This window comes from Ascidia mentula, chromosome 4, assembly GCF_947561715.1.
Source record: "Ascidia mentula chromosome 4, kaAscMent1.1, whole genome shotgun sequence".
In the NCBI taxonomy this organism is placed as follows: Eukaryota; Metazoa; Chordata; class Ascidiacea; order Phlebobranchia; family Ascidiidae; genus Ascidia; species Ascidia mentula.
The window spans coordinates 20,190,677-20,217,321 of record NC_138569.1 but is presented as its reverse complement, the minus strand read 5'-3'; the positions used below and the strand labels follow the sequence as shown (position 1 = coordinate 20,217,321).

Here is a 26,645-nt window from a genome sequence, read left to right as displayed (position 1 = left end):
CCAATACTGCATAGTATTGTTTAACAGGTAGCTACAGAAAAGGGGAAATTGTCAGGTGTTGGTGGTGTCAATTCGTAGAATCTATTATTATCTGCACTCACAAAATGACAGAAGAAAATACCATAGGAGAGAATGGAAGTAAACGTGAATCTGGGATGGGATACTACGACAAAAGACTCTGTTGGTTGATGTTCTTCTCATCCATACCAAATGCTTTATTAAGCCTACAGGTTCTCATCACTCAATTTACCCCGAACTACCATTGTGACGTCACTGAAGTTGTAGAATATTTTAAGGTAACGTTTGATTGTCCAGTAGTTCCAATGTGTTCACATAATGTTATAGCCACTCACTTGCCGGTGTGTGTTTTTTAATGGAGCGCATTTGCGAATGAATCTATAACTTTGGTAAACTCAAGATGTTATCAAATAACTCTTTGTTAAGGTGAGAAACGAAAGCAACGCACTCGACCGAGCTTTAAATGTTAGCATTCCTTGGGAAGAAGATGAACACGGGAAAATGTCATTGAGTAAATGCCATCAATACAACCTCACGCAGTGGACAGGAAATTATAGTTACCGTAAGTATATGCTACTTGCGGTTTACTGTTGTCATTATAAAACTGAAAAACAATGCTCATAATTTGTTAAATTTAATACATCCACATATTGGGTGGGAATATTTGCATTCACAACCAATTTAATTACAACAAAATCCACATTTCTGTTGCCTCCCTTTTCCCAGCAATAGCCCAGATTGTAAAGCATTGGGTTTCATATATTCAACAACGCAAACCACATGTCCTGGCGCCTCCCATTTGTAAGGATGCGAAAAATGCAAAACGAAAGTTACCCAACCATCTTCAACTTCTAAGTTTATTTTAAACATTTAGGTCCGGAAAATGCATCAGTTATTCCGTGTAAGTCATACTGGTTCGAAGGACCTGAAAAGTCGGCGATAACTGCGGTAAGTTTTAAATCGTTTTTCGACAGAATGTTTTCTAGAAAATTTTTCTCGAAGAAAACCAGCTCGAAATTATTTGAAAGTGAAATGTTTTTCCCGCTTCTATTTTAAACACGGATTTGGAAACACTTTTTTAAACTTTACAGTTTGGTCTCGTGTGCGATCGGGATTGGTTGAAACCGTATTTCACATCCTTCGTATTCGTTGGAATGATAGTTGGTTGTGTGGTGGCAGGAACGGCAAGTGACATGTAAGATTAATGACCAACCCTATAGCGCTGGTGCTTTGCTGCTTTGGGGCTATCTCTGCAACAGTCCTTGGGTTTTGAGCATGATCAAAAACAGGCTCTCATGCCAACAAATTGGTTTTGTCGACAAACACCTCTTCGTCCTGCTTGGCGTCTAGCCTACGGGCTCCCGAAAAAAAATAAGTCATGTTTTGTTGAACCTTTAAAAAAAAAATGTTTTAGGTATGGTCGAAAACCGGTTTTTCTTGTCTTCACGTTTTGGTCCTTCTTGGCAGTATTTGGGCAAAGTTTTGCACAAGACGAAATCTCTTATGCAATATTATGCATCCTGGTTGGTATTGGAAATCTTGTTAACTTCGCCGTTGCATCGGTCCTAGGTATGTTTTATTCTGTCAGTTTGGTTACTGTACTTATCCCAAACGACATATAGAGGCTATGCAGCAATAGCATACTGTTGTTATAAAATAATCGCATATTGTTTCATAATAGGTGCATGCTAACCCCAAACGGTGGGGCGGGGCATTTTTTTAGCGGTACGCAGATTAGAACCTAATTTGTCTATCTGTTGGACGCTTATATAGCATTACAAAAGAAAATGCGAAAGGGTGAAATGTACTTAAGAGCAAGTGCAAAATGGAGTTATATGCCCGTTTAGTATAATAAAGCCACTTGCAATTTGTATTTTATTCTACCAACAATAAAAATGACAAATCAACTTTGAAAACGCAGCTGGGCAAAGTTTTCTTTCTATTAAGGTTCGGAAATCGTCGCACCAAAGCACCGAACTTTCTTGTACTTTTCTCTTACAATGGGCTATTCGATTGGATACGTGAGCCTGGCGCCCATCTCCTACTTCCTTCGTGACTGGAGATGGTTTCTGCGTTTCTCTGGCTTAATAGGAATCTTTTACATTCCCTACATATGGTAAGTAAAGGGTGAAAACCACCATGAAAAACCATGATCGAGATATGTCGTATTCATGTCACAGTCTGGTCAAAGCAAAATTAATTTGAATTTATCTGGGTTTGACCAACCTTCCACAGCCAATATTGGTTTGCTTGAATATTAATACAATTTCTATACCTGGATTCGAATTCAGGATGAATTTTAAAACAGCAAAATGCAGCTGTCAATGTAGGGTGGTGGTACAAAAGAAGTTTAGGGTTGCCCTCTCATTTTAAGGTATATTGATGAGAGTCCTCGTTGGTTGCTCGTTTCCAAAAATGAACAAAAGGCTCAAGCTATCCTAGAAAAAATCGCAAAACTCAACAAACGGGAACCTGTAGATGTGAAAGATCTCCAAGAATCTGTTTCCGAAACACCGCTAGGTGTCTTGGCGACATTTAAAAAGATCGGTCGTGAACCAGTGTTAATAGTGAGGTTTGGAGTCTGCTGCATAACTTGGTAAGTCCCGAAGCTAGAAGCAAACTTTTCATCGAGGGTAATGTATGGAACAACAATTTGTACATTTACAGTGGTCAGATGATGGGCTCGTATAGTTTGCTTGTCCACCTCTAAAGATAACAGCAGAGCCATATCGTTTTCCTCACAAACATTTACGTGACAAATTGTAAGCCAACACGAAACTAAACCGATCCATTTTTTAGGTTAGTTATTTCGCTGTCGTACTTTGTTCTGGCTCTGAGCAACAACAATTTGGGCGGGAATCGCTTCTTGAACTTGTTCTACGCAAGTTTAGTGGAGATCGCATCTGCTTTTGTGTATTACGTGTTCGTTGCGAAGTTGGGCAGATGCATATCCTATATTGCGTCTGGCATTGGTTTGGCGCTTTCAATTGCAGGAGCTTCGCTTGTGGCTAAATGTAAGTAATCATCCATGACGCCGATAAAACCCTGTTCCATTTCGCAAACAAATTTTACGCGACATCCAAGTGCTTTATAGGATAAAGGTCTTTTTGAGATTGATCGGAAAAATGGTTCTCCTTTTAGTCAATCCGGCATCGGAGATCATACTGACTTTGTGCGGAAAATTAATGGTTGGAACATCATGGGCTGTAATTTACGTGCACACACTGGAAATATTCCCGACCAAAACAAGACAGAGCATTTTGTTTCTAGTTATCATCGCTTCAAGATTTGGAGGGTTTCTTTCCTCGTTTATTGTGCACGCAGGTATATGCTATATTTTAACGCCTGGTCTTAGAAGGAATGCATAAATTCGAACTGTCGCAAACACTGGTTTGCTCCGCTGCTTATTGTGTGTGTTGATAATAGTTTTGCCCTGATAACTTTGTTTAAATGAAGGTTTTATTCAGGAGAAAGTGGAAAAGCAACGACTGCTTCTCTCATGACAGCGGGTTTGGTTCTTCTAACTTCTCTTCTGTATTTCCTGTTGCCTGAGACCGGTGACTCCCCGTTACCTCAAACCGTGGAAGAAGCAAAATCGTTGGAGGGGTAAAGCAATTATTATCTACAATTCGTTGCTGTCGTGCATTAATTTAAGTTTTCATCAAGGGCAACTTAGCGAAAATTTTTTATTACAATTTTGAGATCTGTTATTCATCAGTAAAGTTAAAGACAAATTTGTCTAATTTTAATACAAGTCAAACCGTGTCAGAGTCGGACGCCTAATGTTCATAATGAACGAAGATATGTTGTTTATTGCTCATAGAAGCTGGAAACGGTGCTGGTACAGAATTTTCGGGGGCCGAGCGAGTGTGGACAAAGCAACGTACATGTGTGGTCATGCAGGCGACCTAAATCAGCTTCAAATTTAAAAATGTAATCATTTTAACACTGGCTGTCACCGACTTATGCTCTTTTGAACAGTGTCCTATTTGTCACGTGTTTGCCGCTTCCTAACAATGCATTTGCCACAAGTGACTATTTGTTTCACATTTCATTCCATAATCTGCGCGTGCCTTTTTCCAAGACTAGCAAGGTTTTGCCCAGGACCTTGGTAGCCTATGTGTTGTTTGGGGTTACCACACGTCGTCGCATAATATGTCCTTCTTGAACACCAAAACTATCCAAAACCACGTTTTATCTTTTGAAATATTGACAAACTTTAAAGTGTTTCTCAAACTTTGTTTCCTTGGTGTACCCCTTTCGAAGAAAATTAGTCGCAGCCCCCTTTTCGTCGGTTTTCAAAAGAAATATGCCGCCGGGTGGGAAATTTTAGCCGTGGTCTCGCCTAAGTGCGTTTTGTTCACCACATGACAGACAGGAATGCGCTGCAGTAACACACGGTTCAGGCTCCACTGATTCAGAAAATCCAAGTGAGGAGCAAATGAAAACTGGCAAAGTAACTCAGAAAAATCCACAATAGGAATTTACTCCCTAACGTATGATTCTCCTCCTTTAATTGATCACGGAAATTTTTTTTATGTGCCTGCTTCCATGTAGGCTGACAAATAAACACAGCAAATCGATAATATACCAACATAAATATACATACGATAATATATCAACATAGAATTAAACAGCAGCAGCATTATTGCCAGATGGGCGATTTTCACAAGCAGAAGTATTCATGCTTTCGGTTCAAAGTTTGTTATTTATTTGATGGTTGGAAGAGTCCAGTCAACCGTGAACATCAACTACCGCGTGCCGAACCGATATTTTGAGGTTATGGAAAACCCCCAGACTTAGATAGAGAGCGTCTTTTTTGAAGTGATGAAAGTACAGTACTTAACATAATTCGCCATACTGTATACCCATAACCCAATAAACTTTACAATCGCCATGTGTTGACATTTATATACAACTAACGGGATAACTACAGTACCAAAGAGAACATTCGAAGTGACTTAGATTATCTGGTATTTTTATAAGGCGATATGTAACTCAGAAATATATATTTGTGTTAACCGATAAACGAATGCATTGTAAACCGGTTACCCTAATTTAAGTATTCAGCAGTAGAATAGACTTGATTGATGCTTGATCCTTGTGCAGTAGACCTTGTGGCAGCTGACAAGGAATAAGCTGTTGGCTCCCTCCCCACAGCTTCATCAACAGTTCTTCTGAGTCCCCAAAAGCGATTTCTGATCGGGGGCCACCAGAATTTCAGCATGTCACTCCTTTTTACGCAAGTAATGTAAAACACAATCACACCCTGCAACAACAAGTTGTGTATCAGTTTTACCTTCAAACACCTACAACTATAACTTGGTGGGAGTTAAAATACGCGCAAAGGATTTTAAATTCTGTTTTGAACCTGGAAAGAGTTGAAAAGAGCAAAGAGCCAGTTCATCACTTGGTTGTAAGTTGGATCAGTTGACAACAACATGAGAAACCCGAAAATCCAGGTCAGACCGAGGGAAAATGCAAGTGAGAGAGCCAATATTATCTGATTGATTTTATCTTTTTTCACGGTCGATTGAATCTAAAATATAATTTTGTCACAAAATTACTTTAAAAGTAAACTTATAACTCATAAATCCTATCACAAATAGAAGGTTTATGAAAATCGTGTCACTAAATTCGACTCTTTCTGGCGTGCGCATTTGTGATCAATTCGTTGAAACAGAACACGTACACGTTTACCTTTGTCCGTTTAAATATAGCCTTTCGCAAAACTTGCGTGAGAATTACAATATTATGGATCAAAACCAATCCAATTATGAGCAAAAATCCAAAGTAAAGTGAATATCCGTCAAGCCAGCACATGTTCTCGGCTCGGTAACTTGATGGAAGAAATCGTGGATCACCTGCGTGATGACGAAACAATTACGTGTGTTCACGTCACGCAAATTCGTGTATGGCAGTTACATAGACAGAACTTACTTTGCACACAAACGTCTTCGTTGCTCATTTGTTTATCAAAATACCCGACCGCAAGTCCGACATTTAAACCTACTGCAATCAATGGAACACCGTACGCAATCACACAGGCCTTTTTCATGTAGTTATTACTGGCTACCGTGAACACCTAAACACAGGGCTGCTTATTTAGAACAGAAAAATGACAAAACAGATAGACTAGAAGTATACTTTAACGAGTGCAGTATAGAGTTTGTTGCTGTAAACTGCCATCCACATCCAGCTTGTAAGAAACGTATATTGCATCAGAGCAGCGGCGGCTGTGCATGAATCAGGTTGATTAACTCGGGAGATGCCGAAAAGGAAAACTAAGTAAGCGACAAAGAGATTGACGCAAACGTGAAGCTGAATTTGATGTGGAACTTTCTTCAGGTGTTCCCTTGTAATAAAAATGTTAAAAGAAATCCTTCCGCTGCTACTTCTACTCATTACATAACAACTTACTTATTGACAACGTGGAGAATAACAGTTGCAATGAATCCACACAACGAGAGCGCACATCCTATATCACTGATGGTCGATAGCACAACGTCCTCGGGAACTTCATCTGTAGACTGTACAAAGGAGTGTGAGACAAACAATCGTCCAAATATTAAAACTAAACGCCATAGGCCTACCACTAAAAGGGCAAAGTTGGTCAAATGATTGCATTTGCAGACTGGTGGATGCTCCGTGTTGTCTAGACAACAACCGTCCGTCTTCCAATTAACCTCATCGAAATCCCAGTATGCACACCGTTGTCGAACTTTTTTCACCTGACAAAGGAATACGTTACTTGTGCAGTGAATTTCCAACAAACACCAACCATAAATCCCGTCGATCCGTTTTTCTCGCCATATCGAGAAGGTTCGTTTGCATGTTCTATTGAAACTGGTGGCTGTAAATTTACAAGTTTTGTTCCATCGCCAACCTCTACTGTAACAACCTTAAAAGTAATAGAAGAATAACTGGGCTTGTTTTGCTAACTCCACTAATAAAATACAACAAACATACAAAATCAACATCCTTATCCGATGGAAACAAGGAATCTCCCTCATGAAGAAAGAATACAGTTCTCAACTTAGACCCGTTCGTGTTTTTCCATGCTTCAGATATAACCGAACTTGGAACTGATATATTGACAGGAACAACGCTTTGTTTTTCCAGGCTTGCTTCACCTTCTGGTGCAAACCACACATCAGTAGGAGCTGCATCTTCTGCTTGTTCTGTGACCTGTAAAAAGTTTCTAGTATTTTCAAAACGTAGCAACTATCCACGTGAATCATTGCAACTTTTGAAAATACTCTTTTCGTAAAAGTTTACTCGGCTAAATTGCCATTTTAGTTGTGTTGCTACGTTTTTTTAAAAAACTTTTAAATTTTAGTTGCGATATTAAATGTTTCTTGGAAATAAATTGACATTATTCCCTCTCACAAAAAGGTTTCATTTATGCCGTCATAGGAGGCGCAGCCCGAAAAGAATTTCAAATCTTACTTAGAAATAATGTTAGTTTTCACCCCAGGTTATCGAGTCCAAACTTACAGCTGTACTTCTCAAAAACATTCTTAGCATTTGCTTGTTTCTTACGCGTATTGTAATGGATTCCGTTTTAATTTCTAGAACCGGTGAAGTTGTATTTTCCAAGACAATTTTATGAGCAAGAACACTCAGTGAATGAACAATCTTCTGCTTAATCGCAGTTTCGTTCTTTTTATCCTTTACGGTCTTAGGTGGTGTGCCATCGGTGTTGTTGTTGTTATTATTATTATTGTTGTTGTTGTTGTTGTTGTTATTATTATTATTGTTGTTGTTATTATTTGCATTATCCACAGGAGCGGAAAATGCCTCGAGAGATTCTGTTAGATGCGAAGTAGCTGCGACAACATTGACCAAAAGTGCTTCCGTAACCTTTAAGCAAAGAATGCCAATTATTACATACAACTAACAAGTATATACCTTTTGGAGTCTCAGGAATCTAGTATATACAACACATAAAAAATCTCGACCTCCACTTTGCCTTCTTCAACAGCTTGACCGATGGAATCTACAACCTCCAGCGATTCCTGCACTTCCTCTTCTTTCAACTTTGACCCGGAAGTGACAATCTGAAGTGAACTTGCCACTTTCTCGACGCCCTTTTGTGTGATATCCGTTTTGTTAATCTAAAAAACAAATTTTTAATTTAAGCAAAATGCAGCAACATTTTGGTTACAAACAAAACGGTGACCTTAATATCTTTGATCTCCACCTCGCATTTGATTGAGGACAAACTTGATTCATCAAACCTCGTTGAGTGTAGTTCACCATTTGGCCCAAAGCTCTCTGTTGGGACACATCGAACGGATGCTTGTGAGTAACCTGAAGAAAGTGGTTTGGCGAGTTTTAAGCCATCAGCGGGGAAAAATGAAGTTTTTAGAAACCTTTGGGGCAGACTTCCACAGAGTAGCTCAACTTATTTACGCCAACTTCGCGAAACATGAAGGTACTGACTTTGCCGCTTTGACAAGAAGCTGAAACAGATTGTGTAAGGTAACCTTAACGTTATTTAGTTTCACCTGCATCAAGGCCAAACCTGTTCTCGGAAGTTCCAGCAATAGATTACCTATGCTTGGTTTTGCCTTCCTATATCGTAAAAATATGTCCACAAAAACAGAGGGTTGCTTGAATCCATTGTAAAACTGAACCTGGTACCTAAAAGCACAAACAAAAAACTAAATAAATAAATAAAAAGATTACTTTTTTCTATAGTTTATACCTCACTACTTTAGTGTCAGTGTTAACATTCCGGATAAAAACTCTTCTGACGTCATTGTTGTTGTATTGAAATGCTTGCAAGAGATTTCCTTTGAGGTTCTCTGTAACCTCATTTTCTTTTGTTGAAGCAGTGGTGGTGAAGTTTTGCGAAAATTCGTGAAGATACAACCCTAAAAACAGTAAAATTTGTAAACCATTATCCCGGTTTCAACCAAAAAAATCGTTATTTTGTTTTACTTTTGCATACTCTTCCATTGCCTTCATACCCTTGGTTGCATGTGCATGTGTAACTTCCGACAGTGTTCGCACATTTAGCGTTTTCATCACATTTGTCCGTGTTTTCGTTACACTCGTCAATATCTAACAAAAGAAGTCTGAGCCTCGAGTATTTATTACAAATCGGTGCATTTGTCACCTACCTACACAATTTATACCGTTTCCAGCAAACCCAAGGTCACATCTGCATTGAAACGTCCCTACTTGATTAACACACACCCCGTGAAGGGAGTGGCAGTTGTGGGTTCCCAAGGAACACTCGTCAACATCCGTGCAAACGAAGCCATTTCCCTGAAACCCATTACGACATTTACATTCAAAACTACCAGCAGTGTTACTGCATTCCCCATTGGCATGACAAGGTTTGTCCTCTGAACATTCGTCACGATCAGCGCAATTAAAACCGTCGCCAAAGTAACCGACGTTGCAAGAGCATGTGTAGCTTCCGAAAGTATCAGTGCACTTGGCTTGCTCGTGACACTTGTGGGTTTTACGAGCACACTCGTCTGCATTCACACACTTCGTGCCATCGCTTTCGAAGCCTAAATCAGTGCAGAGGCATTGATGGGAACCTGGAATGTTGTTGCACGTTGTGTGGGACGGACACGGGTTTGATACCAAGCATTCATCGACATCAACGCAATTTAACCCGTTCCCATTAAAGCCATCTTTACATTTGCAGCTGTGTGAACCTGGAAGGTTGGTACAAATCGCATCGGGATGACAAGTGTGTGTTCCTCTGCCACATTCATCTACATCTTGACATGTCTTGCCGCTTCCCTGATAGTTATTGTTGCACGTGCACCTATAACTACCCACTGTATTTGTGCAGTAAGCGTTGCGATCGCACGTAGCCCTTCCACTTGTGCATTCATTTACATCGGAACAGGTTTTTCCATCACCTACATAACCAACGTTGCAAGCACATGTAAAATGACCGAAGGTGTTGGTGCACGTGGCGGTAGTTGCACAGTTATGTGAACCCAGTTCGCACTCGTTTAAATCAATGCAATGAGTTCCGTTTGCCGAAAAGCCGCGATCACAAAGACACTGAAAACTGCCATTGGTGTTGTAACAGGAAGCTGGTGCATGGCAGTTATGAGAAGACAAACATTCATTTACATCATTACAAGTAATTCCGGAGCCAGTATAACCTATGTTGCACTTACATTCGTAGCTCCCAATTTCATTCTTGCACAAAGCGTTTGTACTGCAGTTGTTAATACGGCTATCCTCACACTCGTCAATATCATCGCATACCGTCCCATTGCCAGAATAACCATTTGAGCAAGAGCACAGAAAAGTTCCGATCACGTTTGTACACAAAGCGTGACGATGGCAGTTGTCGGTGTACTGTACGCACTCATCGATGTCCGAACAGTTTTTCCCCATCTTAGTATATCCATGATTGCAATCACACGAGTAACTTCCAACGGTGTTTGTACAATGGGAATTATTGACACACTTGTACGTGTTTAGTGCACACTCGTCAACATCATAACAAGTGGTGCCATTTCCACTATATCCCGATGAACATTCACATACAAAATTTCCGATTGTATTATGACACAATGACTTACTATGACAGTTGTCCACATCTAAAAGACATTCGTTTACATCCACACATGACATTCCATTGCCAGAAAAACCTTTCACGCAGTTGCACAAAAAACTTCCAACCGTATTTGTACACGTTGCATTTTCATGGCAATAGTGCACATCAAAGTCACATTCAACAACATCATTACAACCTGTTCCATTTCCAGTGAATCCAGAATTGCAATGACAAGCAAAACTTCCATCTGTGTTGTTACATGTTGCATTGTGATGGCAATTATCCAGATTTGATTCACATTCATTTACATCTTCACAATTTGTTCCATTTCCAGTGTATCCAGAATTGCAATTGCAAAAAAAACTTCCATCTGTGTTGTTACATGCTGCATTGTGATGGCAATTATCCAGATTTGATTCACATTCATTTACATCTTCACAACTGGTTCCATTTCCAGTATATCCAGAATTGCAATTGCAAACAAAACTTCCATCTGTGTTGTTACATACTGCATTATGATGGCAATTATGCAGATTTGACTCACATTCATTTTTATCTTCACAACTTGTTCCATTTCCAGTATATCCAGAATTGCACTTGCAAACGAAACTTCCATCTGTGTTGTTACATGTTCCATTGTGATGGCAATTATCCAGATTTGATTCACACTCATTTACATCTTCACAACTTGTTCCATTTCCAGTATATCCAGAATTGCAATTGCAAAAAAAACTTCCATCTGTGTTGTTACATGTTGCATTGTGATGGCAATTATCCAGATTTGATTCACATTCATTTACATCTTCACAACTGGTTCCATTTCCAGTATATCCAGAATTGCAATTGCAAACAAAACTTCCATCTGTGTTGTTACATACTGCATTATGATGGCAATTATGCAGATTTGACTCACATTCATTTTTATCTTCACAACTTGTTCCATTTCCAGTATATCCAGAATTGCACTTGCAAACGAAACTTCCATCTGTGTTGTTACATGTTCCATTGTGATGGCAATTATCCAGATTTGATTCACACTCATTTACATCTTCACAACTTGTTCCATTTCCAGTATATCCAGAATTGCAATTGCAAACAAAACTTCCATCTGTGTTGTTACATGTTGCATTATGATGGCAATTATCCAGATTTGATTCACATTCATTTACATCTTCACAACTTGTTCCATGTCCAGTATATCCAGAATTGCAATTGCAAACAAAACTTCCATCTGTGTTGTTACATGTTGCATTGTGATGGCAATTATCCAGATTTGATTCACATTCATTTACATCTTCACAACTTGTTCCATTTCCAGTATATCCAGAATTGCAATTGCAAACAAAACTTCCATCTGTGTTGTTACATGTTGCATTATGATGGCAATTATCCAGATTTGATTCACATTCATTTACATCTTCACAACTTGTTCCATGTCCAGTATATCCAGAATTGCAATTGCAAACAAAACTTCCATCTGTGTTGTTACATGTTGCATTGTGATGGCAATTATCCAGATTGGTTTCACATTCATTTACATCTTCACAACTTGTTCCATTTCCAGTATATCCAGAATTGCAATTGCAAACAAAACTCCCATCTGTGTTGTTACATGTTGCATTGTGATGGCAATTATCCAGATTTGATTCACATTCATTTACATCTTCACAATTTGTTCCATGTCCAGTGTATCCAGAATTGCAATTGCAAACAAAACTTCCATCTGTGTTGTTACATGTTGCATTGTGATGGCAATTATCCAGATTTGATTCACATTCATTTACATCTTCACAACTTGTTCCATTTCCAGTATATCCACAATTGCAATTGCAAACAAAACTTCCATCTGTGTTGTTACATGTTGCATTATGATGGCAATTATGCAGATTTGATTCACATTCATTTACATCTTCACAACTTGTTCCATTTCCAGTATATCCAGAATTGCAATTGCAAACAAAACTTCCATCTGTGTTGTTACATGTTGCATTGTGATGGCAATTATCCAGATTTGATTCGCATTCATTTACATCTTCACAATTTGTTCCATTTCCAGTATATCCAGAATTGCAATTGCAAAAAAAACTTCCATCTGTGTTGTTACATGTTGCATTGTGATGACAATTATGCAGATTTGATTCACATTCATTTACATCTTCACAACTTGTTCCATTTCCAGTGTATCCAGAATTGCAATTGCAAACAAAACTTCCATCTGTGTTGTTACATGTTGCATTGTGATGGCAATTATCCAGATTTGATTCACATTCATTTACATCTTCACAACTTGTTCCATGTCCAGTGTATCCAGAATTGCAATTGCAAATAAAACTTCCATCTGTGTTGTTACATGTTGCATTGTGATGGCAATTATCCAGATTTGATTCGCATTCATATACATCTTCACAATTTGTTCCATTTCCAGTATATCCAGAATTGCAATTGCAAACAAAACTTCCATCTGTGTTGTTACATGTTGCATTGTGATGACAATTATCCAGATTTGATGCACATTCATTTACATCTTCACAACTTGTTCCATTTCCAGTATATCCAGAATTGCAATTGCAAACAAAACTTCCATCTGTGTTATTACATGTTGCATTGTGGTGGCAATTATCCAGATTTGATTCACATTCATTTACATCTTCACAACTTGTTCCATTTCCAGTATATCCAGAATTGCAATTGCAAATAAAACTTCCATCTGTGTTGTTACATGTTCCATTGTGATGGCAATTATCCAGATTGGATTCACATTCATTTACATCTTCACAATTTGTTCCATTTCCAGTGTATCCAGAATTGCAATTGCAAACAAAACTTCCATCTGTGTTGTTACATGTACCATTGTGATGGCAATTATCCAGATTTGATTCACATTCATTTACATCTTCACAACTTGTTCCATTTCCAGTATATCCAGAATTGCACTTGCAAACAAAACTTCCATCTGTGTTGTTACATGCTGCATTGTGATGACAATTATCCAGATTTGATGCACATTCATTAACATCTTCACAACTTGTTCCATTTCCAGTATATCCAGAATTGCAATTGCAAACAAAACTTCCATCTGTGTTGTTACATGTTGCATTGTGATGGCAATTATCCAGATTGGTTTCACATTCATTTACATCTTCACAACTTGTTCCATTTCCAGTATATCCAGAATTGCAATTACAAACAAAACTTCCATCTGTGTTGTTACATGTTGCATTGTGATGGCAATTATCCAGATTGGTTTTACATTCATTTACATCTTCACAACTTGTTCCATTTCCAGTGTATCCAGAATTGCAATTGCAAACAAAACTTCCATCTGTGTTGTTACATGTTGCATTGTGATGGCAATTATCCAGATTGGTTTCACATTCATTTACATCTTCACAACTTGTTCCATTTCCAGTATATCCAGAATTGCAATTACAAACAAAACTCCCATCTGTGTTGTTACATGTTGCATTGTGATGGCAATTATCCAGATTGGTTTCACATTCATTTACATCTTCACAATTTGTTCCATTTCCAGTGTATCCAGAATTGCAATTGCAAACAAAACTTCCATCTGTGTTGTTACATGTTGCATTGTGATGGCAATTATCCAGATTGGTTTCACATTCATTTACATCTTCACAACTTGTTCCATTTCCAGTATATCCAGAATTGCAATTACAAACAAAACTTCCATCTGTGTTGTTACATGTTGCATTGTGATGGCAATTATCCAGATTGGTTTCACATTCATTTAGATCTTCACAACTTGTTCCATTTCCAGTATATCCAGAATTGCAATTGCAAACAAAACTTCCATCTGTGTTGTTACATGTTCCATTGTGATGGCAATTATCCAGATTTGATTCACATTCATTTACATCTTCACAACTTGTTCCATTTCCAGTGTGTCCAGAATTGCACTTGCAAACAAAACTTCCATCTGTGTTGTTACATGTTGCATTGTGATGGCAATTATCCAGATTTGATTCACATTCATTTACATCTTCACAACTTGTTCCATTTCCAGTGTATCCAGAATTGCACTTGCAAACAAAATTTCCATCTGTGTTGTTACATGTTGCATTGTGATGGCAATTATCCAGATTGGTTTCACATTCATTTACATCTTCACAACTTGTTCCATTTCCAGTATATCCAGAATTGCAATTGCAAACAAAATTTCCATCTGTGTTGTTACATGTTGCATTGTGATGGCAATTATCCAGATTTGATTCACATTCATTTACATCTTCACAATTTGTTCCATTTCCAGTATATCCAGAATTGCAATTACAAACAAAACTTCCATCTGTGTTGTTACATGTTGCATTGTGATGGCAATTATCCAGATTGGTTTCACATTCATTTACATCTTCACAACTTGTTCCATTTCCAGTGTATCCAGAATTGCAATTGCAAACAAAACTTCCATCTGTGTTGTTACATGTTGCATTGTGATGGCAATTATCCAGATTTGATTCGCATTCATTTACATCTTCACAATTTGTTCCATTTCCAGTATATCCAGAATTGCAATTGCAAACAAAACTTCCATCTGTGTTGTTACATGTTGCATTGTGATGGCAATTATCCAGGTTTGATTCACATTCATTTACATCTTCACAATTTGTTCCATTTCCAGTATATCCAGAATTGCAATTGCAAACAAAACTTCCATCTGTGTTGTTACATGTTGCATTGTGATGGCAATTATCCAGATTGGTTTCACATTCATTTACGTCTTCACAACTTGTTCCTTTTCCAGTATATCCAGAATTGCAATTGCAAACAAAACTTCCATCTGTGTTGTTACATGTTGCATTGTGATGACAATTATGCAGATTTGATTCACATTCATTTACATCTTCACAACTTGTTCCATTTCCAGTATATCCAGAATTGCAATTGCAAACAAAACTTCCATCTGTGTTGTTACATGTTGCATTGTGATGACAATTATGCAGATTTGATTCACATTCATTTACATCTTCACAACTTGTTCCATTTCCAGTGTATCCAGAATTGCAATTGCAAACAAAACTTCCATCTGTGTTGTTACATGTTGCATTGTGATGGCAATTATCCAGATTTGATTCACATTCATTTACATCTTCACAACTTGTTCCATGTCCAGTGTATCCAGAATTGCAATTGCAAACAAAACTTCCATCTGTGTTGTTACATGTTGCATTGTGATGGCAATTATCCAGATTTGATTCACATTCATTTACATCTTCACAACTTGTTCCATTTCCAGTATATCCAGAATTGCAATTGCAAACAAAACTTCCATCTGTGTTGTTACATGTTGCATTATGATGACAATTATGCAGATTTGATTCACATTCATTTACATCTTCACAACTTGTTCCATTTCCAGTATATCCAGAATTGCAATTGCAAACAAAATTTCCATCTGTGTTGTTACATGTTGCATTGTGATGGCAATTATCCAGATTTGATTCACATTCATTTACATCTTCACAATTTGTTCCATTTCCAGTATATCCTGAATTGCAATTACAAACAAAACTTCCATCTGTGTTGTTACATGTTGCATTGTGATGGCAATTATCCAGATTGGTTTCACATTCATTTACATCTTCACAATTTGTTCCATTTCCAGTATATCCAGAATTGCAATTACAAACAAAATTTCCATCTGTGTTGTTACATGTTGCATTGTGATGGCAATTATCCAGATTTGATTCACATTCATTTACATCTTCACAATTTGTTCCATTTCCAGTATATCCAGAATTGCAATTACAAACAAAACTTCCATCTGTGTTGTTACATGTTGCATTGTGATGGCAATTATCCAGATTGGTTTCACATTCATTTACATCTTCACAATTTGTTCCATTTCCAGTATATCCAGAATTGCAATTACAAACAAAATTTCCATCTGTGTTGTTACATGTTGCATTGTGATGGCAATTATCCAGATTGGTTTCACATTCATTTACATCTTCACAATTTGTTCCATTTCCAGTATATCCAGAATTGCAATTGCAAACAAAATTTCCATCTGTGTTGTTACATGTTGCATTGTGATGACAATTATCCAGATTTGATTCACATTCATTTACATCTTCACAATTTGTTCCATTTCCAGTATATCCAGAATTGCATTTGCAAACAAAACTTCCATCTGTGTTGTTACATGTTGCATTGTGATGGCAATTATCCAGATTTGATTCACATTCATTTACATCTTCACAACTTGTTCCATTTCCAGTATATCCAGAATTGCAATTGCAAACAAAACTTCCATCTGTGTTGTTACATGTTGCATTGTGATGGCAATTATCCAGATTTGATTCACATTCATTTACATCTTCACAACTTGTTCCATTTCCAGTATATCCAGAATTGCAATTGCAAACAAAACTTCCATCTGTGTTGTTACATGTTGCATTATGATGGCAATTATGCAGATTTGATTCACATTCATTTACATCTTCACAACTTGTTCCATTTCCAGTATATCCAGAATTGCAATTGCAAACAAAATTTCCATCTGTGTTGTTACATGTTGCATTGTGATGGCAATTATCCAGATTGGTTTCACATTCATTTACATCTTCACAACTTGTTCCATTTCCAGTATATCCAGAATTGCAATTGCAAACAAAATTTCCATCTGTGTTGTTACATGTTGCATTGTGATGGCAATTATACAGATTTGATTCACATTCATTTACATCTTCACAATTTGTTCCATTTCCAGTATATCCAGAATTGCAATTGCAAACAAAATTTCCATCTGTGTTGTTACATGTTGCATTGTGATGACAATTATCCAGATTTGATTCACATTCATTTACATCTTCACAATTTGTTCCATTTCCAGTATATCCAGAATTGCAATTGCAAACAAAACTTCCATCTGTGTTGTTACATGTTGCATTGTGATGGCAATTATCCAGATTTGATTCACATTCATTTACATCTTCACAACTTGTTCCATTTCCAGTATATCCAGAATTGCAATTGCAAACAAAACTTCCATCTGTGTTGTTACATGTTGCATTGTGATGGCAATTATCCAGATTTGATTCACATTCATTTACATCTTCACAACTTGTTCCATTTCCAGTATATCCAGAATTGCAATTGCAAACAAAACTTCCATCTGTGTTGTTACATGTTGCATTGTGATGGCAATTATCCAGATTTGATTCACATTCATTTACATCTTCACAACTTGTTCCATTTCCAGTATATCCAGAATTGCAATTGCAAACAAAACTTCCATCTGTGTTGTTACATGTTGCATTGTGATGGCAATTATCCAGATTTGATTCACATTCATTTACATCTTCACAACTTGTTCCATTTCCAGTATATCCAGAATTGCAATTGCAAACAAAACTTCCATCTGTGTTGTTACATGTTGCATTGTGATGGCAATTATCCAGATTTGATTCACATTCATTTACATCTTCACAACTTGTTCCATTTCCAGTATATCCAGAATTGCAATTGCAAACAAAACTTCCATCTGTGTTGTTACATGTTGCATTATGATGGCAATTATGCAGATTTGATTCACATTCATTTACATCTTCACAACTTGTTCCATTTCCAGTATATCCAGAATTGCAATTGCAAACAAAATTTCCATCTGTGTTGTTACATGTTGCATTGTGATGGCAATTATCCAGATTGGTTTCACATTCATTTACATCTTCACAACTTGTTCCATTTCCAGTATATCCAGAATTGCAATTGCAAACAAAATTTCCATCTGTGTTGTTACATGTTGCATTGTGATGGCAATTATACAGATTTGATTCACATTCATTTACATCTTCACAATTTGTTCCATTTCCAGTATATCCAGAATTGCAATTGCAAACAAAATTTCCATCTGTGTTGTTACATGTTGCATTGTGATGACAATTATCCAGATTTGATTCACATTCATTTACATCTTCACAATTTGTTCCATTTCCAGTATATCCAGAATTGCAATTGCAAACAAAACTTCCATCTGTGTTGTTACATGTTGCATTGTGATGGCAATTATCCAGATTTGATTCACATTCATTTACATCTTCACAACTTGTTCCATTTCCAGTATATCCAGAATTGCAATTGCAAACAAAACTTCCATCTGTGTTGTTACATGTTGCATTATGATGGCAATTATGCAGATTTGATTCACATTCATTTACATCTTCACAACTTGTTCCATTTCCAGTATATCCAGAATTGCAATTGCAAACAAAACTTCCATCTGTGTTGTTACATGTTGCATTGTGATGGCAATTATCCAGATTTGATTCACATTCATTTACATCTTCACAACTTGTTCCATTTCCAGTATATCCAGAATTGCAATTGCAAACAAAATTTCCATCTGTGTTGTTACATGTTGCATTGTGATGGCAATTATCCAGATTGGTTTCACATTCATTTACATCTTCACAACTTGTTCCATTTCCAGTATATCCAGAATTGCAATTGCAAACAAAATTTCCATCTGTGTTGTTACATGTTGCATTGTGATGGCAATTATACAGATTTGATTCACATTCATTTACATCTTCACAATTTGTTCCATTTCCAGTATATCCAGAATTGCAATTGCAAACAAAACTTCCATCTGTGTTGTTACATGTTGCATTGTGATGGCAATTATCCAGATTTGATTCACATTCATTTACATCTTCACAACTTGTTCCATTTCCAGTATATCCAGAATTGCAATTGCAAACAAAACTTCCATCTGTGTTGTTACATGTTGCATTGTGATGGCAATTATGCAGATTTGATTCACATTCATTTACATCTTCACAACTTGTTCCATTTCCAGTATATCCAGAATTGCAATTGCAAACAAAACTTCCATCTGTGTTGTTACATGTTGCATTGTGATGGCAATTATCCAGATTTGATTCACATTCATTTACATCTTCACAATTTGTTCCATTTCCAGTATATCCAGAATTGCAATTACAAACAAAACTTCCATCTGTGTTGTTACATGTTGCATTGTGATGGCAATTATCCAGATTGGTTTCACATTCATTTACATCTTCACAATTTGTTCCATTTCCAGTATATCCAGTATTGCAATTGCAAACAAAATTTCCATCTGTGTTGTTACATGTTGCATTGTGATGACAATTATCCAGATTTGATTCACATTCATTTACATCTTCACAATTTGTTCCATTTCCAGTATATCCAGAATTGCACTTGCAAACAAAACTTCCATCTGTGTTGTTACATGTTGCATTGTGATGGCAATTATCCAGATTTGATTCACATTCATTTACATCTTCACAACTTGTTCCATTTCCAGTATATCCAGAATTGCAATTGCAAACAAAACTTCCATCTGTGTTGTTACATGTTGCATTGTGATGGCAATTATCCAGATTTGATTCACATTCATTTACATCTTCACAACTTGTTCCATTTCCAGTATATCCAGAATTGCAATTGCAAACAAAACTTCCATCTGTGTTGTTACATGTTGCATTGTGATGGCAATTATGCAGGTTTGATTCACATTCATTTACATCTTCACAATTTGTTCCATTTCCAGTATATCCAGAATTGCAATTGCAAACAAAACTTCCATCTGTGTTGTTACATGTTGCATTGTGGTGGCAATTATCCAGATTTGATTCACATTCATTTACATCTTCACAACTTGTTCCATTTCCAGTATATCCAGTATTGCAATTGCAAACAAAACTTCCATCTGTATTGTTACATGTTGCATTGTGATGGCAATTATGCAGGTTTGATTCACATTCATTTACATCTTCACAATTTGTTCCATTTCCAGTATATCCAGTATTGCAATTGCAAACAAAATTTCCATCTGTATTGTTACATGTTGCATTGTGATGGCAATTATGCAGGTTTGATTCACATTCATTTACATCTTCACAATTTGTTCCATTTCCAGTATATCCAGAATTGCAATTGCAAACAAAACTTCCATCTGTGTTGTTACATGTTGCATTGTGGTGGCAATTATCCAGATTTGATTCACATTCATTTACATCTTCACAACTTGTTCCATTTCCAGTATATCCAGAATTGCAATTGCAAACAAAACTTCCATCTGTGTTGTTGCATGCTGCATTATGATGGCAATTATCCAGATTGGTTTCACATTCATTTACATCTTCACAATTTGTTCGAAAACCAGAAAAGCCAGAATTGCAATCAATATTGGTTTCTGTAATAGTATATTAGGTGTTAATTCTAGTTTGTTATATTTTTCATAAAGGTTTCCAAAAAAAAGAAAACAAGATCAAAAAAGTTATGATAAAAAGTCTGTGATTACTCTTCGAGAAGTTGGCAAACATTTGTTGTGTTGTTACAGAATTGGTTCAAACCAGAACTTTCAGTTTATTAAAGTGCTGAAAACAAAGCTTTAGAAAATCTAGGTAATTCTAAAATATCAACCACTGCATGTTCAACTTCAGTAATTGCACACAAAAGAAATGTCTACAACATGACATTTAAAAAAACTATATAAACTAAATGTTTTTCAACGTTTTTTCGTATAAAAAGCACTATTGCACGGTAAAGCAAAATCGCAGCTGATTTTTTTGATCAATCCTTAGGAAGTGTACAAAAAAGATGTCATACTTCGGTAATCACAGTGAAAACTTTGAGGAAAACTTTATTATATATCAGTCATTTGAACTTTACAGTACAGGAAAGTTTCATAGACTGCTCAAATAACAGTCAACCACATATAACAGTCAACCCATTTGTAGAATGATAAACATAATCAACCGGAAAAAAAATTTGTGATGTAGCCGATTATGTGGCTGTTGACATGTTTGATTCATCAAAGCAACAAGGCAAGCAATGCAGCAAACCTGACATTAACCAACCTATAGAAAAAGAGTCAAAATTACCTTGATGAGTTGTAGAATCAGTGGATTGTTTTGTGGTTAAACCAGAAGTTGCAGTTAATCCTTCACCTGTACACAGAAAATTAGTGGCAGAATAACAATTTTTGAGGACATTATTTAAGCATGTCTACGGTCTCTTTATTGTTGGACAAACTGGTAATGAAAACTTTCTACAAAGTAACTTATCAATAGTTAACATATTTATGTAGGGACTTAAAAGTTACCATTGCCGCATGGTAACTTATCAATAAAATAGATATGTATATATATTTGTTTTGATCATTTATTTCAACTTCATCCACATTAACAGCACATATCTAACCTGAGTATCCAGTGCTTTCATGTGATGGAGAAGTTTCTACACAAAGTATACATCAAACTTTACCACCTGCTCCAAATTAGATGAGGTACGTCAAACAAAAACAAGTACATATTGCTGATCGGATCTCATAAGTTGGAATGGGCACATTGTGATCAAGATACAGAGATGTGTAAGCACACAACATGACAGGTAACCCTTATGTGGCAAACATTTCTAATGTTGTTAAACAAAGGGTTCAAACCAGAACATTTACTTGGTTTAAATACAGAAGTACAAAGCTTTAGTAAGTCTATATTCATTGTAAAATGGTCAACCACTGTTTACTATGAATAAAACTCTTCTGACAATATCTTATATGCTAACCAGAAGCAAAAAGTTTGACAGATGTTGTAGACTCAAAATTTCCATAAGGTGTAGACACAGTACTAGATTGTTTTGTGGTTGAACCAGCACTTTCAGTTGAAAGTTTTACAAGTAAAATGTGTATGAACGAATGAAATTATTAAAACTATGGAAATGAAACAAAGGAAAAGCCATTTTATGTCTAGACCTAACTTTATTGCAAAATAAAAAAAAACATGTGGTGGAAAATGGTCAACATTTCAAAGAAGATTTCATTGACGATGTTCCATTAAACAAAAAACAAACAGTGTGGTGGCATCTTCAGAAACATGCAATTCTACTGTAAATGCTATCCCAATGTAAAGCTATATTATGTTCTAAAATGTAAATCATGATTTTTTTTGACAAACAAATTTACAAGTTTAAATCACTCCTTGAAAAGGTCACAACATTTGTTAAGTTGATTTAGAAAAGATTCAAACCAGAATGTTCATTTAAGTTAAGTGCTGAAGAACAAAGCTTTGGTAAATCTATGTTTATTAAAAAAATGTTCAACCACAGTTTTCTAGAAAACCAACTTATTTTACATTGCACAATCTCAAAAAACTGCTGCACAAAAACAAAACAAATATTTGACTACATTTTTATCAATACTAACACCAAATAAACAACCTGTGTATCCAGTGCTTTCAGGAGATGAAGTCTCTGCTAAAGCAGTAAAAAAACATGTCATGTAATGGTCAAATTATGAAAAGCATACATAAGATGTAGGATCACTAGTAGCAACCTGTGTATCCAGTGCTTGCAGGTGTTACAGAAGTAGTTTGTACGTGGGAAATTGTCAAATTAGGGCTCTTACTTGTATCAGAAACTGAAAAACAGAGAAATATTGCCACAAAGCTATTTGACATTTGCCTATGTACTAACCAGAAGCAGGTTTAGGAGTGGTTACAGACTCAAAATTTCCATAAGATGTAGGATCAATACTAGCTTGTTCTGTGGTTGAACCAGAACCTTCAGTTGAAAGTTCTTTTGACAAAAACAAAATATCTTTAATTATTGGCAAATGAAAATTTGTAACATTTTCATTTAAACTTTCATTTAGTTAGTCTTTTACAAAACAGTGCCAATCAATAAAATTTAGCTTGTACACGTATATAGACTGATACAGCACGTTTATTAATTTGTAAAAATACAGAAACTTTATTTGGTAAGTGAGGTGGTTTGGTTGACATAACGTTAAACATACCACTTGCATATGTAGCTGTTATGATGCAAAATGGTTTGAACAATAATATCAACCGATTGGCCAAGGGGAAACATGCAATTCTACTGTAAATGCTATCCCAATGTAAAGCTATATTATGTTCTAAAATGTAAATCATGATTTTTTTTGACAAACAAATTTACAAGCTTAAATCACTCCTTGAAAAGGTCACAACATTTGTTAAGTTGATTTAGAAAAGATTCAAACCAGAATGTTCATTTAAGTTAAGTGCTGAAGAACAAAGCTTTGGTAAAACTATGTTTAGTTAAAAAATGATCAACCACAGTTTTCTAGAAAACCAACTTATTTTACATTGCACAATCTCAAAAAACTGCTGCACAAAAACAAATACTTGACTACATTTTTATCAATACTAACACCAAATAAACAACCTGTGTATCCAGTGCTTTCAGGAGATGAAGTCTCTGTTAAAGCAGTAAAAAAACATGTCATGTAATGGTCAAATTATGAAAAGCATGCGTAAGATGTAGGAGCACTAGTAACAACCTGTGTATCCAGTGCTTGCAGGTGTTACAGAAGTAGTTTGTACGTGGGAAATTGACAAATTAGGGCTCTCACTTGTATCAGAAACAAAAAAACAGAGAAATATTGCCACAAAGCTATTTGACATTTGCCTATGTACTAACCAGAAGCAGGTTTAGGAGTGGTTGCAGGCTCAAAATTTCCATAAGATGTAGGATCAATACTAGCTTGTTCTGTGGTTGAACCAGAACCTTCAGTTGAAAGTTCTCATGACAAAAACAAAATATCTTTAATTATTGGCAAATGAAAATTTGTAACATTTTCATTTAAACTTTCATTTAGTTAGTCTTTTACAAAACAGTGCCAATCAATAAAATTTAGCTTGTACACGTATATAGACTGATACAGCACGTTTATTAATTTGTAAAAATACAGAAACTTTACAGTACAGAAAGTGAGGTGGTTGGTTGACATAACGTTAAACATACCACTTGCATATGTAGCTGTTATGATGCAAAATGGTTTGAACAATAATATCAACCGATTGGCCAAGGGGTTGACCCATGTTGCAAACTTACAAATGAAGCCAACTATATTTTAAAACCCAGCTGCTGTAATTTGTAGGTGACATTAAATAGATGCTACGCCTATGAAAAAAATATGTGATAACCCTCAGTACCATTGTAGGTACGCGATGTTTTATGTGTCCGTTGGTATGGGTTCAGTCGAATTAATATGACATTTTGCAACAATCATCTGGAGCTCAAATATTTCTTAATTTTAAATTTTCCGCTAAAACCATTGATTTGGTATCCCATGATCGAGAGGAAAAAATATTTTTGCGGACAGAATGGGCGTAACAATATTTTTGATCTGCCGCACATATCTACTTGTCCATTGCAAACTATTATCAAAAAACTAATGCACACGTTTTTTGTAATGGTGTGCCAGCTTGCGGGAAGTGTCGGTAATACATTGGCACCGCTACCATTAACCCGACAAAATAAGATGTGTCCTATATTTTGGCACTTCATTTCTTTTCTCCCTGATGTCGATTTGAACACTAAAAGGCAAACCTTGACGCATGACAACTATACATTGTATGCTAATTATAAGATTTAAGCGTTCGACGTGATAATAAATAAATGAGGAAACTAACAACAAAAGTGCTATTTATTTCGTTATCACTACACTTCATGGTTGAAGGTACGTGTGCACTGTAGTTACTCGTCGTAACTTGCTCAGTCGCTCAACGCGCTTGGACAATTTAATTCACGCCAACTGATTTGCTACGCGTTTTTCAATCAATAATTTTAAAATCTACTCACGGAGTACAGTTAGTGGTCTACAGCAAGAACACGCAAATCAGACTTTAGTTGAGTCATAGCAGCTGAGCAAACCCATTTGAACGCTGCAGTAACCCGAATAAATACTTACTCGTTGTTGTGTCTCCGCTCGACTCAGTTGTGGTTAATGTGACATCGGTGGTGCCTGCAAATACAAAATTTGTAGATTCGCAAAACTACCGTTTGTTACCTTAACTTCCAGGGCGGGTAATGCTTTTGTATGTGACGTATCCTTTACGTCACAATCACATTTATGCAAATAGCTAAATCCGATTGTGAAGTAGCCTCGCACAAACGGCCCGCATGCGAATATCATGCTTCTGAACAACCAGACAGAGGCCCTTAATTATTTCTTTTAAAGATTTGGGAGTTTGGGTTTTCCGAAATGTCCAATTTGTGACGGGATGTTTGCGAAATAATTTGCCTAACAAGAACGCTATATCTTATTCTATTGCATAGGGCGATGTTTCAAAAAGCAAAACCAATAAAAGTGGGCGAAAAAAATTGAGCTGTCCATACGCCTCTGCTTCTAAATGTTGAGTTCTAAAAGTTTGATGTTTGCAGGGGCGTGGGCCGTGTGTTAACTGAATTGATCATTTTACAGACATGATAAACCTTGTAACTGCTTGCTGCAATGATAAGCTCAGAATGTACACGCATTTTTGTGCTTAATCTTTATTTAATTTATCTATTTGTGATGTAAACAAGTGGCTATCCACATCTGCACTCATTTCCGTTTAAATTGACCATACAACAGTTGATAAAGTTCCAATAGTTACAGTTCCATGGCTTTAGGCTGAAATCGCTGGTCGGCCCTGTGCTTGGGCTGAGATCTCCGGGGACGCAGGGGACATGTGGGCTACACCCACATTATTTGGGTTGGGGGGGACATAACATGATCTGTGACCTCTTGTTTTTTTCTTTTCCATGTTTTCAATGGCCTCAATTTTTACCACGCTGGGATTTAAACCCATGGATATCCTGCATGGTCTCGAATCCCGATCAGGTTTTCATTCATGTATATGGGTCGGGTTACGTCTTTGTAAGTGTAAGGATTCATATAGCGCCCAGTCGTGTCTTCATTTCTGTCGGTGTATTAAATTTAAGATTTATTTCGAAGTGCTGCCCACGCAATCGATATAGACTGCACTTTATAACTTAATGTGCGCTGTCATGAAAAGAGTGTGGTCACATAACGGCGCTGTTTCATCATACATTCGTCATCGATAGAGGCACTGCAATATTTTGGAAGACAAAAGAGCGTAATCGCTGAGTCACCATTAGTGCATAGCAATGTATATAGATGACTAAGTTTTGGTCGTATTGAAGTATAAGGATGTATTATATGTATGAATGTTATAAAATAATACACTTGTCGCTGTGGATAATAGTTTGTACCTAGAAGAGCTAGAATAGTTTGTACCTATTTTAAATG

The 26,645-nt window shown here is 36.5% G+C and overlaps 2 protein-coding genes across 2 annotated transcripts; one reads left to right on the top strand and one right to left on the bottom strand.

Annotated features, from left to right (window-relative positions):
• LOC145897023 (solute carrier family 22 member 4-like) lies at nucleotides 1–4,303 on the top strand. Its single transcript, XM_082985178.1, has 11 exons — nucleotides 1–296; nucleotides 445–580; nucleotides 893–966; nucleotides 1,110–1,213; nucleotides 1,433–1,587; nucleotides 1,966–2,134; nucleotides 2,393–2,614; nucleotides 2,818–3,032; nucleotides 3,160–3,342; nucleotides 3,486–3,624; nucleotides 3,842–4,303. Exons 1-11 carry the CDS (start codon nucleotides 105–107, stop codon nucleotides 3,945–3,947), a joined length of 1,695 nt encoding a protein of 564 aa, XP_082841304.1. The 5' UTR covers nucleotides 1–104; the 3' UTR covers nucleotides 3,948–4,303.
• Nucleotides 4,304–4,442: 139 nt separating this feature from the next.
• LOC145898278 (uncharacterized) lies at nucleotides 4,443–26,184 on the bottom strand. The gene is made up of 26 exons (XM_082986709.1): nucleotides 26,118–26,184; nucleotides 25,302–25,355; nucleotides 24,029–24,130; nucleotides 23,774–23,806; nucleotides 23,042–23,143; nucleotides 22,902–22,985; nucleotides 22,787–22,822; nucleotides 21,773–21,808; nucleotides 21,454–21,519; nucleotides 9,147–20,762; nucleotides 8,965–9,087; nucleotides 8,729–8,897; nucleotides 8,546–8,664; nucleotides 8,394–8,483; nucleotides 8,201–8,331; nucleotides 7,980–8,135; nucleotides 7,561–7,881; nucleotides 6,988–7,206; nucleotides 6,800–6,919; nucleotides 6,612–6,749; nucleotides 6,439–6,548; nucleotides 6,166–6,373; nucleotides 5,959–6,103; nucleotides 5,719–5,882; nucleotides 5,390–5,557; nucleotides 4,443–5,287 (listed from the first exon to the last, which is right to left on the bottom strand). Exons 1-26 carry the CDS (start codon nucleotides 26,182–26,184, stop codon nucleotides 5,072–5,074), a joined length of 14,793 nt encoding a protein of 4,930 aa, XP_082842835.1. The 3' UTR covers nucleotides 4,443–5,071.
• Nucleotides 26,185–26,645: the final 461 nt, after the last annotated feature.

Excerpts from the sequence above, each read along its gene's own strand:
- LOC145897023 (XM_082985178.1), top strand. The coding sequence starts at position 105 with ATGACAGAAGAAAATACCATAGGAGAGAATGGAAGTAAACGTGAATCT. Across the intron at positions 967-1,109 it reads AAAAGTCGGCGATAACTGCG|TTTGGTCTCGTGTGCGATCG; the intron begins GTAAGTTTTAAA and ends TAAACTTTACAG. Across the intron at positions 2,135-2,392 it reads TTTTACATTCCCTACATATG|GTATATTGATGAGAGTCCTC; the intron begins GTAAGTAAAGGG and ends TCTCATTTTAAG.
- LOC145898278 (XM_082986709.1), bottom strand. The coding sequence starts at position 26,184 with ATGGGTTTAAATCCCAGCGTGGTAAAAATTGAGGCCATTGAAAACATG. Across the intron at positions 25,356-26,117 it reads GGAAAAGAAAAAAACAAGAG|GCACCACCGATGTCACATTA; the intron begins GTCACAGATCAT and ends TTGTATTTGCAG. Across the intron at positions 8,332-8,393 it reads TGTGGAAGTCTGCCCCAAAG|GTTACTCACAAGCATCCGTT; the intron begins GTTTCTAAAAAC and ends CACTTTCTTCAG.